The sequence below is a fragment of the Rhea americana genome, unplaced genomic scaffold (assembly GCF_003343005.1).
Source record: "Rhea americana isolate MKP2758 unplaced genomic scaffold, rheAme1 scaffold_122, whole genome shotgun sequence".
Classification (NCBI taxonomy): Eukaryota; Metazoa; Chordata; class Aves; order Rheiformes; family Rheidae; genus Rhea; species Rhea americana.
The window spans coordinates 335,942-349,150 of record NW_028185284.1 but is presented as its reverse complement, the minus strand read 5'-3'; the positions used below and the strand labels follow the sequence as shown (position 1 = coordinate 349,150).

At 36.5% G+C, this 13,209-nt stretch overlaps 1 protein-coding gene across 2 annotated transcripts in view; it reads left to right on the top strand.

The window, feature by feature from the left end:
• The first annotated feature begins 7,178 nt into the window (after positions 1 to 7,178).
• Positions 7,179 to 13,209, top strand: part of PDE6C (phosphodiesterase 6C) — a 30,555-nt gene continuing 24,524 nt past the window's right edge. For both annotated transcript variants that reach the window (XM_085325375.1, XM_085325384.1), the window contains exon 1: positions 7,179 to 7,658. In XM_085325375.1, coding sequence (XP_085181501.1) covers positions 7,179 to 7,658 — 480 coding nt within the window. The remainder of the gene's footprint in view (positions 7,659 to 13,209) is intronic.

Sequence of the window (13,209 nt, the reverse complement as noted above, 5' to 3'; positions counted from 1 at the left end):
GCCTGCCGAGTGTGGGAAGCGCCTCTCGAAGGCGCCTCTCCTTCACCTCTCTTAATCATTCCTCTATTAATCATTGTAACGTTTTTCAGCAAGCTAATCTCCATTAGCCCATCTCCCTYCCCTTTACAAACATTATTACACCTCACAAACATACTGTAATTTCTCCTAGTGCAAGCTATAACAATTCAGTCAGTTAACATAGTACGGTATGATATTTAATCCTTCATTTTACAGGTAATCATTTTCATATAAGCCATAAGAATTTACAGAGGGGTTACTTGCATGTGTATGATAATTGCAAAAATAAATATGGTTAAGAAAATTACTCTGAATTCACACTGTTATATTTGAGATGAGAACTGGTCTCCTTATATTCCTTTATCTAACATTCAAATTGCTAAAGAACAGYCTATGCTTGATTTTTGGCAGAACCTTTAAAACAATAATGGATCATAGCTCACTCTCAGTCTTTGCAACTGTGGCACAACATCATGTAATTACCATGCRCTGAACCTCTTTCAGGGGCTGCCCACCCAAAACTTAGGGTAGCATTTRCTATTAAGAAGATTTATGTTCAGGCACAAGATAGTAACCAAGAGCAACTCACCAAGTCAATAGTAAGTGCCATAGTAAAYCAAGGATCAGCTTCGTCCCAATTAGCCCTTTTGACTCCTGCCTCACAATTAATTTCTAAAAGGTAACACTTACCCTAAGCATGAAAGTGCGCAGTGTGAGCTGGTGTCAGCACAGAGCACTGCCCAGGAACCCAGTGTCGGAAGATTTTTCAAAGGAGAATTCCTGCCTTTGGAAAACATTTTCTTGACAGCAGAGAGAAATATATTATCAGTAAGTATCTCTCTTCTTTAATTAATTACAAAAGCTCTGTTTTCTTAAAAGGTTTCATTCATTGCCATTGCTTGCCATTTTTAAAATCCATTAACTGGAGACTTTTGACTTTATTTTCAGCCTTTCAATGGTTGTTATGACAGCAATAAGAAACAGAAGTGAGATTCTGTTTGTATATTAACTCTAAGTCATAATATGCTGTCTTATAAACTATTCTGGATCAAGAAATTTATTATGTACTTTAAATACTTTTTAGATTAAAGAACATAAATTAATTTACGTGGTAAAGAAGCAAAGCATTAGATAACAATAGTAAAAGTAAATGCATTTTCTCTGCAAAATATTGTAATTTCTTCTTGATGTCACGCAAAAATGCATGACAAGTTGTCAGCTGAGCCTTGTAAGGTCAGAATTTGTTCCTGCAAAATTCTCAGAAACTCCCCAGATTTTTAAAAAATGTATGGACTAAAATTAAATAAATACCTTTAAGTACACTTCCATATGCATACCAGTTTCATAAGCTTTACAWACATTTGCTGATTATTTGTTAGAGTCATCCTATGAGACAGGATTATTCCAATTATTTCGAATTATTCCAGTTTTCCAGTTGGAGAAAAGGAATAAAAACTGGTTTAACATCCTAAACTCACTGTGGAGTAAATGTGAGAACAGCTGAGATCAAGATGAAAAGGCTGCTGTCCTTTGCTCTCAGTCACATGCTCAGTGCATACATTAAAAAGTGTATCAAGCTACCAAGAAACTCGTGTTAGGTCAAAGGCTACAGCGCATCCATCCTGAAAGCCATCTCAGGGGTGGGCAGCCGCCAGAAACCACAGCTCAACAAAGATGTATTGGCAGCCCCGGTAATTCCTTCATCCCGGACTGGCAATTTACTTCGGATTTCTCCCCTGGAAGCTAATCTCTGTTGACCATGTGTTTCATGAAACCCCAAACTAATTGTTAGCAAGTTTAATAAAAAATTGCAGCCTGCAGTGCCAGCTTTTTAAAGGTTACTTCTATATAATTACTTTTATTATTTCTATAACAGTCTATATGTTAAATAGAATATTATTTTAAAAGTAACATAAAAGTTGAGGTTGTTTKTATACATCCCAAAACATACCAGTCAGTGACACCAAAACACCTTTGTAGCAAAAGCTGTCTGTGTTTGGGGCACGGAGCATCTGTTGTAAGTGGGCTGCGCAAACCCATGCTGCCAAAAGGGACTTCAGTGACACCCCTGGGGCTTTGACTACATTTTGTGAGAGGACGAAGGAATCTGTGTCTTGCTAAGAGCCATGGGATTCCTCATTAGACCTTAATTTGGATTTGGTTTTTGATTATTAAAACATTACTAAAGTCTATCAGATGAATTATCTGATGCAACAGAAGCAAGGCAATTTCAGCCAGAAGGGAACCACAGGACTGTGCCAGGTCCCTGCTGGGGCACGGCTGTTCCTGCCTCCCTCTGCCGAGGCACATCACCGACAACCCCGGTCCTAACGGTGTCAGGAGGTGTCTGGGAGGCGACCTCACAGCTCGCTGTACCTTACACTTGGGAAGTCATCGTGTTTACCAGCCAAAACTCTCCTTCAGTGATACCGTACCGCAACACAGCTACCCTGCCTTCAAGTAACTAAAAAGTTCTGCACTCTCTGCTTTTATCCTTTTGCATGTACATAAATAATTGTCTTGTCCCCTTTATTTCCTTTTAACCATCCAGGTGGACTTAGACCTTGTGTTTTTGTCACCTCTCTCTTCTTTTGAATTTATTCCAGTCTGCATAAAACTTTTTTGGTGGTTACAGCTGGAGGTAGGTACATGCAGTGGCAGAAGAATTACCTGTATGTCCTTGCTGACACTAAATTTGAATACAACAGTTTCATACAGGCCAAAGAATCCCAGGGGTATGTGACAGGTCCACAACATCGTGTATCTTGCACTGGTTTGTGTCACCGTATCACAGTACTATTTCATAGCTAGCCATATGTCAGTGTTTGTCCGTGATTGTTTTTCAGCGTTATCACTTCCTTCACTGACAAGTTGTACTTTGAAAATTCTTCCTCTGACTTAGTATTTTAGGTAAAATCTGATTTTCATATTTCTTGTCCATATTCGTAACCTCTCTAGGCCCTGGGCTCTTTTTGACATTGCTCATATTCTCCGCAACATCCAACATCACTTGAAAGCACAATCAACGTGTAATTTCTTGCATACCATTAACAACGTTCAGGAAAAGCAGGAGTAGCACAGATCCCCGTGATACTGAATCCATCCTTCTCTCTCAGCAAATTGCCTGTTATCACTACCCTTTGGTTACCCTCACTTAGTACTCGAGTCCGTCCATTAGCATGCGGGTACTTCATTAACTCTGCCTGTTTCCGTCACTCATTAGTTTGGACATGTGCCTTTCTTTCATTGCATCTTTTCTAAGGATTACAAAATACATATACTGGAAAAATATTTATGTCTTCATCATTTGTTTTCTTATTATGTAGATACCTTCCCCAAATGTATCCCCAGTGTCATACAAATTTTACAGTAAAGCGCATCATATCAACCTTGTGCATTGTGTTGCATTTATATCCTGTCAAACTAAAATAATCACTTAGAAAAATTATTAATATTTCTGAAATTAATTTATTTCAGTATAAATATTAGTCTCTTATGTCCAGACAGTGGCCATAAAAACATCCACATCAGAAGTCAAGCAACTGAAATAAGACACATTTGATCTGTATTTCTTTTGGAAATCTTAACTGAAGGAGCCACATGAACTGCTGTCAAGATGGACAGATATGCTCAGACATAAACACTGAGTTGAACTGGGAAACCTTATAAATACCTTTGGCATTTACATGCTGCCTGAATCTGTTTAAATAACTACGTCTGTCAGTTATCCTTCTTAGGAATTTCCATGTATCAAAAGGGCTCAGCAACAGTCTACTACTAAGAACTATTCCATAAATAGTTTTAATTTCTGTAGTAACTATGAACATCAAAGGTAAATGACATCATATGTATTAAAACTGTGAAGCACACGCATTTCTGAAATCCTCTGAAATTAAAACAATATGAAAAATACAGCACCTTGTTCATCATGTTTTAAAATCAAACCACCTCAGCATGGAAAACTCTCAAAGCCGTGTGTGTATTATTTTTGCCTYTAAAAGTGCAGTGAAGATAGCTGTGCAAGGTTAGTTTCCAATGTTAAACCTCTATGCATATAATAATTAATACATTAAAATGTTATATTTTCTCAAATTGTCATATAATTGACAATTGCTAGGGAAGACAACAGCAATATCTTAATTCAGAAGATCTGAATGCTAGAAATGTACAGTTTGGTGGGGGGATAATTTCTTATGATAAATTAATACAAATGTGAATTTGCATGGTTAAAGATAAAATGTTCAAGAGTTTGGAAATCAAGAAGATTAAAACAGAAACTGAATGCCTTATTACTGCACTAACATATTCTAACGTATTAGTACACCAGTGCTCCAAAATGTTTAAATGGCCTAATTTACAAAATTAATAAAATACTAATAAGAGAAAAAACAAAAGCACTAATWCAAATACATTGGTATATTTCTAACTCTAAAATGAGGATTTCCATTAATTTAAGGCTGTTGTAAACCAAACTGCATTTTAAATTCCATTCWATCATTTATTTTTATTATTTTGTTTTAATTATCCATGGTTAATCAATATGTAAATAGAGTTCACGATTAAAGATAACATGATTAATATAGCAATTATTAAAAATAAACTTCATAAAGAACTTTTATTGGTTTCTGATACTTCTTTCCATAGCATTTCACAAACTCTACAGATCCAAGAGTACAATTGTAAGAATGAATCTTAGTTAAGAGAAATAATGATTTAGTTGATGGAGGATTATAGGGCAACCCAACTACATCTGAAATACCTTCTTATGAATGAAGGTTTATCACCTTCCAATAACACCTAATTAAAGCATCACCGTTACTTGTGATCTCAAAGTATACACGGCACAGTTCATTTTCTGTAAAAACAGAAGGGAATGATGGAGATTTGGTGGAATTATGATGAGTAGTTTACTTGTTCTTGCATATTAAAAAAACAGGCACACAGGATAATAAAATTGTCAAATTGCTTATTATTATTATAGCTGTCTTTGRTTCATATCATCAACAAAACCAATGACAGTAACTAACATAGTTAACTTAAACATGAATCATGATACAGGGCTTTTCTAATAAAGACTAYGGCTCTTGAGTAACACCTGCCATGGTATATACAAAGATAGTAACAATTCTAGACACAAGGAGCTTTGGGAACTCTTAAGTTTATAATTATTTTGAGGTGAAAGTCTGTAAAATTTTATATTTAATGCTAAGAACTTTGCAAAAYTGAACAATACTCATTCACCACTCACCAAAGTCCCAAAGTGAGAAAAAAATGACTGAATGAGAAATGTGAAAATATGTTATTATTTCTTTGCACAAGTTCATTGAAGCAGCTCTTCAACATTCTCTTTTTGTAAGAACAGCATAATATAGAGAAAATTATTGAGCTACAAAATAAGAAGATCATAGATAAATAATGTATATATACATATGTATAAAATAAACTTCAAATCTCTATTTTTTCATACTTATTGATCAAATTCAAAAAAAAGGTATTTAAAGACTAAGGAGTGTGACTGCTTCTTCATCCGACTATTCCCTTGTGAACCTACAGGGCCAGGGACAGTAACTGGAGCAYGCATGTAATGGTGAACACAGCTTGCTGCRCTGCAGTTGCATGTTCCTGCCATTAATTTCATATGAGCAGCTCACACCTGTAACAAAGATGCTTCAGGGTCATACACCCAACAGCAAGGGTCCTCGGCTGTCCACTAGGCTGCAAGGGGGAAGCAGCCCAGCCACAGTAGAGGGATCACGCCAGAACGTGTCCACACAGTCTTGATTTCATATGTATTTCTAAATCTGTCTTGCAACTGCAGTCTAGCAAAAATTAATGTCTTACATGAGGACAAGAGTTACACGTCTTAGTCAGAGGGGAGGCTATCGTGTGGAGGTYGCTTCCACTGCAGACCAATCGCTGACTGGTTCTCTGTGCACGAGAGAATCACTTCCAGTTGCTCATGTTGATTCTTTTAGATGGACTGGTAAAAATGGATGTTAACACACTTGTGGCCTTTGGTAGACTAGCTCTTGACATGCATCTGTATTTCCATACAAAAATAGATCTTCCTGCTGATAAGCCAAATATATGCAGTTCAATGTGTCTTGAGAACATCTTTGATGAAGATTTGTTTTAATCACAATACACAATGAAGATATGAACTCCATTCATATATGGCAGTTTTAAAGACAGAAGATAGATAAAAGAACACTAGACATAACCTGCAAGTTTATACTTTAGCAGAAGCATGTTAATACAGAATAAGAGAATTATAAATTCACTGAAACTGGAGAACGTGATATGAAATTTCTGAATGAGTAAAAATTTTAAATTGCAATTTGAACTCAAATCATGTTTTCCTTTTTTCTTTAGTCATATCTTTTTTTTTAAAAAAAATGGTTCATACAAATCTTATTTGGCTGTGCTGATTCAAATTCTCAGGCTTGGTTTTTACTTCACCTTCACGTGGGTAAATGTCTTGACAAGCTCAGACTTTTGTATGGACTTTGGGATTTCACTCATTTGATGCATGTATAGCTTGGTAGTTATTTACTTTAATAATTCAGTTTCAATAATCTTTCAACTACTGCAAAGAAAAGTAAATTTTGAAATCTTTTTTTCCTTTAACATTCCGTTTTCCTCCCCTTAAGCACCTCTCACAAGTACACGTGACTGTGTTTGTACACGTGTTTTATGTGGGCTGAGTATCTAAGAAGAAATTCTCATATTAAGTTTCAATGGAAACTTTCATGTGCATACTACAACTTATACTGTGTATGAAGAAGAAAACTTGCATGTATACATATCTGCACGTTAGACTATTTTACAAGGTTACAATTGGTTAGTTTAAAATGCTAAAATGATTCCCTTAGGATTTATGAGCTAAGAATGCTCAGGGGTTTAGTGTCCTGACATCTCTTTAATTAGCAGTCTCCAAGACCTCACACTAAGAAGATACTAAGCCAGTGCCTTCTGTCATATCTCAAGAGTTTCAGAAGGCTGGGAAGCCACAGGAGAAGGTGAAGGTACTATGTCTGCGAGATGTACAATATGTACAAAGTACCATTTTCATACTAGTATCAAGTTAGGACTCTTTGCTACCACTCCTGCTTTGATGGTGATGCAGTTCTAAAAAAAATCCAGAGAACAATCCAACAAAAATGGGTGAAGTAAATAAAGATGCCGTTGAAAAATATTTGGAGAACAACCCCCAGTTTGCCAAGGAATATTTCGACCGAAAAATGAGGGCAGAAGTTCTGGGAAGTGTCTTTAAAGTGAACCCTGGAGATGTGAAGGAAGGAGTCAGCTTCAAGGACATGTCCCGTCTGGAGGAGTCTAACATACTTTTTGAGCTGCTAACAGAAATCCAGGATGAGGGAGGCACTATGGAAAAGACAGTGCATAAGGCCCTGCAGAGGCTGGCACAGCTGCTGGCAGCTGATCGGTGTAGCATGTTTATTTGCCGTGCCCGAAATGGTATTCCAGAGGTAGCCACGAGGCTTCTCAACGTCACTCCAACTTCCACCTTTGAGGAGAATTTGGTGAATCCAGACAATGAGACTGTTTTTCCTCTGGACATCGGAATAGTGGGATGGGTGGCTCATACCAAGAAGTTTTTTAATATACCAGATGTGAAAAAGGTAAGTGAGTGATTTCTCTTGGTGAATGGGATTCTGTGCATTTAACTACTCAGCTTCCTGAACAGGGTTTGTAGCACAGAGTCATTCTTCAAAAACAACCCAAACAGCAGACAGAAATTCAGATCAAAAACATAAGAAAAGCAACAGGGTAAGATACTTAAAATCCAGTAGAACCATATTATGTAGCCTGGTTAGGTACTTCCAGTATCCTGACACAGTATCTATAATGTACTTTACTGTAATAATGGAGGAGAATATTAGATTAATAGAGACCAAAAAGTACTTGTGTTTCTATGGAACAAGACCAGCTCCTATTCTGTTGTCCAGTTTGGGGTTCCAAGTGTTCTCCCTTATTCCATGCTGCCATACAAGCACATCTCAATACAACTAATTTGCAGCCCTGGTGATGAAAGCGTTCCTTAYAAGAAGGTGAATGAATCCATATGAAGATGGTCTCAATGTATATGTTCAATGTCAAGTCTGTTTTGGGATTTAAAATAGCTCCAAAAGCTGCTGTTGGATTTTCACAGAATTATCTTCCTTAATTATAAGTCAGATAAGGGTTATTACAAAATTCTGCATTAAAATTATGTGAACAACCTAACTGAAATTAAACACGCATGAATAAGAACTGCTTTAGAAGTTGTACTCTGAAATGCACATAAATGTGTTCTGATAGTTACTGATGTCTTTAAAGTGTTAACCTTAATTTATAAAATTATCATCTTCATCTCTTTTTAGTCTTATGGGAAAAACTCAGTCTAGTACAGCCAATTTATAATTCYGGGGCATTTTAGAGATGGAAACCACCTCAGCGATCCTAAGCTCAATTTAAATAATAAAGATCTTTATGCACTGCAATTATCTACGTCTTCCAGGAGGTAACTGAAAAGTCATGCATTTTATCATGTTAAAAGTTGGTAGAAATAAGGATAAATTAATTACAAGGGCATCTGTGCCTGGTTCAGGCTAGTGTTAAAGCTCAAACACAAATGCATGCATATATGAAAAGAGCATTTTAATACAGAGTAAACTATCTTGGATGTAAGCAGGAATCATAGGAACAAATAGAAGAAAGATTGGATTTGATTTTTAACTGACCACTAAGATGCTTTCTTCAGTGGCTGCTCTTCTGACAAGAAACATCTGACTTACTGTCTCTTACCACCAAATGGGGAGATTGGAGGATAATCCTTCTAAATTCATAAGGCTGATTACATGAGAAAAGATCAGGAGGATCAAGAAAGATGTGCTTTTGATCAGACCCTGCACTGTTGCTTAATATTAATATGTGAAACCTGCCCAGAGCAGGGCTGCTTAAAAAATTCTGCTCTTGCAATAGGATTTTGGTTCAAAGTTTTGTGAGAAATGTAATTTGAGTATGTTTAAATAAGGGAATTATAACCTTTCTGTCCCTCTAATACTGCCAGGTACACCTTTTGCACATATAACTTAATCCATGTCTGCTGACTAACTGTCTAGTTATTATTCAATCATTTTAAGGTAATTCAAATTAATTAATCGCTGCATTTTTACTTGGGCATTCATTTACTCTCTGAGATCTATGCCATTAGGTCYGCATTTAAAAATGCAGAGTTAAACCCTGGTGCCATTAATTCACATTTGGTAACGAAATGTCTCCAAAACATTGACATTTTATTAGTTAATTGCAAAACTCAGAGACTTTTCTGGGACCAAGATTTGTTCTTCAAAAATAACCATGAATGTCTCAAAATTGTCAGTATTTCCATCATAGTCAAAGAATTCAAGTGCCCAAACTCACTCTCCTTGTTCCAACTGATGTCACCACAATCTTTACGTACATAAGGAACCTACACCTGCAGCTTTAGGCAGTAGCACTTTGGTAACATTATCAGTCTATGGTATAAGAAATAGGTAGCAATGGAAGCCCTTATCAAGCATTCTTGAAAGGATAATTATTTTTCCAAATCACATGGTATGCAATTTAGTCAAACTAGATTGTCTGCTACCCAAACCCTGAGCAAAAAGTGACAAGCAAAGTTAGGTCAGAGAGGGATTTGGCCTCTACTGCCTTGTCAGAATACGAAATGCATGATGAATAATTCTAGACAGCTACATTGCTTTAAAGATGTCACCTAACCACTTTCTATTGTTGATGCAGACCATATTCAAGCAGCATGATATTTTTAAAGTCTTAAATACATGACAGCACTGACAAACCCACAGTGAGACATTTTCATGCTTCAGTTCCCACCCCTTTATAACAAGAGGGAATGTAATGAAAGATCACAACAGCAATCAATCTCTGAAAACATGAGACTCCACCTTCAGTGCCTGATAGCCAGTTCTCTAGGGATTATCTTTTTTTTTTTTTTTTTAACTTGGAAACATACCAATAAATGTGAGGAAGCTCCTCATCCTGACTAATGCTTCAGAAAAGAAAAGCAGAGGAAAAGATACAGACCTTCCATAATTAACTTAGTAGCAAGAACAGTTTCCTCCCCCCACAGGATTAGAGACCTGTTGACTATAAGAGCTAATAGTGTTTAATCCAATCTTTAATGGTAGTGAGAAACAGGAGGCCAGGCAGGACCACTACCTTGATAATTGGCTTCTCATTACTCCCAGTGACTTGCAGGGTATGTTACTCAAATATACCAAAGTAAAATAACTGATTGCATAAAATCTCATCTGTCTATTAATTCAACAAAAATCCTTTAAATGTTAACTGATAACACTGGCAAGAGAATGATAAAGACTACAATTAGCTTACATCTTCTGCTAAGGCATTATTTCCAAACAGAACTGAGAAATAAGAAAKAGTTAAGCAAGGAGCATGACTTCTGGTGAATTAAAATTTCACATTCTCARCATATAAGAGCCAATAGTAAAGACTATACATATTTGCTTTAATAGAAAATATATTTGAATTAATGCATTATTGTTTTTAATTCAGAGCTATTTGGAGACAAAAGATTTTACTGAGCATTGGAAACTCAAGAAATAGTATTTCTGGTTAAAGTAGAGTAAAAATTCATATAAATGGTGAAAAATTACTTCAAAAGAAGTAGAAGTCTAAAGATTAGATCCCAAAAGAGACTTAAATGTTCAGATGCTAAACTTAACAAGCCCTCATTTTTAGAGTTCCTGGACTAGAATCTGCAGCCCTCAGTGAAGCRCCTAAAGAACAGATCATGGACAGATTCTGTTGCTTCAATCTCAGATTCAAAGCAGCCGGAGCACTTAGTGTTGCATATAATCTGAGCGCTGGAAAACTATGACACAAGATGTCTTAAACCTTTCAAGTTTTAAGAACCTATATTATTCATTTGGAAACTGAGCCAGCCTCAGTTTGCAGGAGTCTTTTTTTGGGGAGCTCTACTTCTCTTTAATTATGGGGTGTGAAGGACTTCTCAGTCCAGGCCTGTCCAAAATGGCAGGGGTTTCAGATTCATGAGAAAATGCTGGTCCTCTGACTCAAGGCTATCTGAGCCTGGACCAGGAAGAAGAGACACTCAATCCCTTTTCTTGAATCTCTACCAAAATGGAAAAACAAAGCTTATTTGAAGACAAAAGGGAAGAGAGCCAAGGGAAGCACATCTTTGCAGCTCAGTGCTTTGGATTTCCATGTGGCAATGAGGAGAGCTGGACACAGAAACACTGTCCATGTGCGGTGTGTGAACAGCCATTCTGGTAACACCTAGCCGTGGTCCTGGGAGCAGGCATTGATCTGAGACTCCTCCTAGGGCAGGAAGAGGTTGACAGATTCAGATGAATCCATGTCAAAAATATGAAGCAGTGAGAAAGCACAAGAGAGAAAGATGGTGAATGACACTAAACGCTAAAAACCCATATTGAAGACCTGACCTGAGTGCAGGGGAAAGTACCATAACTCTGCTAAGAAGTTTTCAGTTTGGCCATGGATATTTGCAGAACTTAAGGTGAAACTGAAACTTTGCGGGCAAAACTTAAGGCTTCAGGCAGATGGTCTGAGGACAGGTTTTAGGACTGCTATATAAATTCTGCTTAAGTTACTTCAGGACCCTTAGTCCCTTAGTGGTTATTGAGAACTGTGAAAGCTGAATAGATATACAAAAGGAAATTACTGTCATACCTTTAATTAATGTAACAGGGAAATGTATGTGATGAGGCAGAGTATGTTAAAAGAAACTTTGAAGGCCAGAGAAAGATCATTAAAGTAACATTGTAAAAGAGGTTTTTGAGAAAAAGGATTTGTATTTCTTAAGACTAGAACAAATGAGGGCAAATATACAGAATGCTACAGAGGTACTGCCTTCCTGAATACCTGGAAAGCAAAGAGAATTAAAAGAAACAATATCAAGATTAACTAAAAATACGGAAAAAAATATGAAGTAGTCTTTACCCAGGAAGAAGAATTTGCTTCGTAAATGTTAATATCCTTTCCTCCATTTTGTCATCTTTATGATAAAAAGCAGACCCTCATAAATTCATACTCAATATAGCAAATATTTATCTGAAGAAATGAAAATCTGTTCCAATCTGTTATAAAAATCAATTTACAAGAAAACACTCTAACACAGGAACCAATTTCTAATAATTGTGCCTTCCAGAAATATAACCTTTCATTATTTACTTGATTTAACTTGTGTTAAAACAAAACAAACAAACAAACAAAAAAAAAACTCTTGAAATGGAAGGAAAAAAAGAACATTAAAAATTAAAGCAAAAAGCTGCCTTTTAGCCTCATTTTTTTGATTTACATAAAAACATTTATTTAGATCAACATAATACTGATTCAATTTCAAGAAGGTTCGAAATAGACATTACCTATTGCAAAAAAAAGCAGGTATTTCAGTGACAAGACTGAAGAGTTCGACCCCAGAATGCTATTAAACATATAGTAATTTCTACTTGCTTTCAATTTCAAAATTCTAGTGATCCCAGAAATATTAAAATCAATGTGTTCCGCACTGCTTTTAAGTGACATCTCAAAATAGTTGTCTTACACTCCTGACAATTAATGACTTTTGAATGTGGCCTTACGAATGGCCTACTCAGTTAGTTAATTGGTTTTGGTTTTCGATCAGACAGATGACATTTTCATAGCTAAGGATAGGTGCATTTCATATTCCATTCGTATTCAATCACATCATTGTGAAACAAAAACACTTGTGAGTTGAAATCAGGTTGAGTGGAAATAAGAGAGAAAGCAATATAGCACACTAGTTTCCTGCAATTCAGTGGTTAAAATTTTGTTTGAGACATTTGAGTTAATGCAAGACAACCAATGGAAGATCAAAATATCAGCAAGAGAAGACAAGACTGTAGGGCTGCCATAAGCAAAAAGAGGAAATTTGTAAAGATGGTGCCAATAAATGCGCAATAATGATGAAAGCATGGCAGCAGCTCCGCACTGAAGCGGTTCCTGTGGTTCCTGCTCCAGTAGTGTTCCTTAATTTTTGCAGCCACCCCTGGTCAACCCACCATCAAAGGATGATGCGTTCCTACCAGGCTACAATATGGGCAAAGTAGTCACCATGTTAAGGGCTCTCAGAAAGCCTCTGTCTTTCTTAAGGGGAAAAAGGGT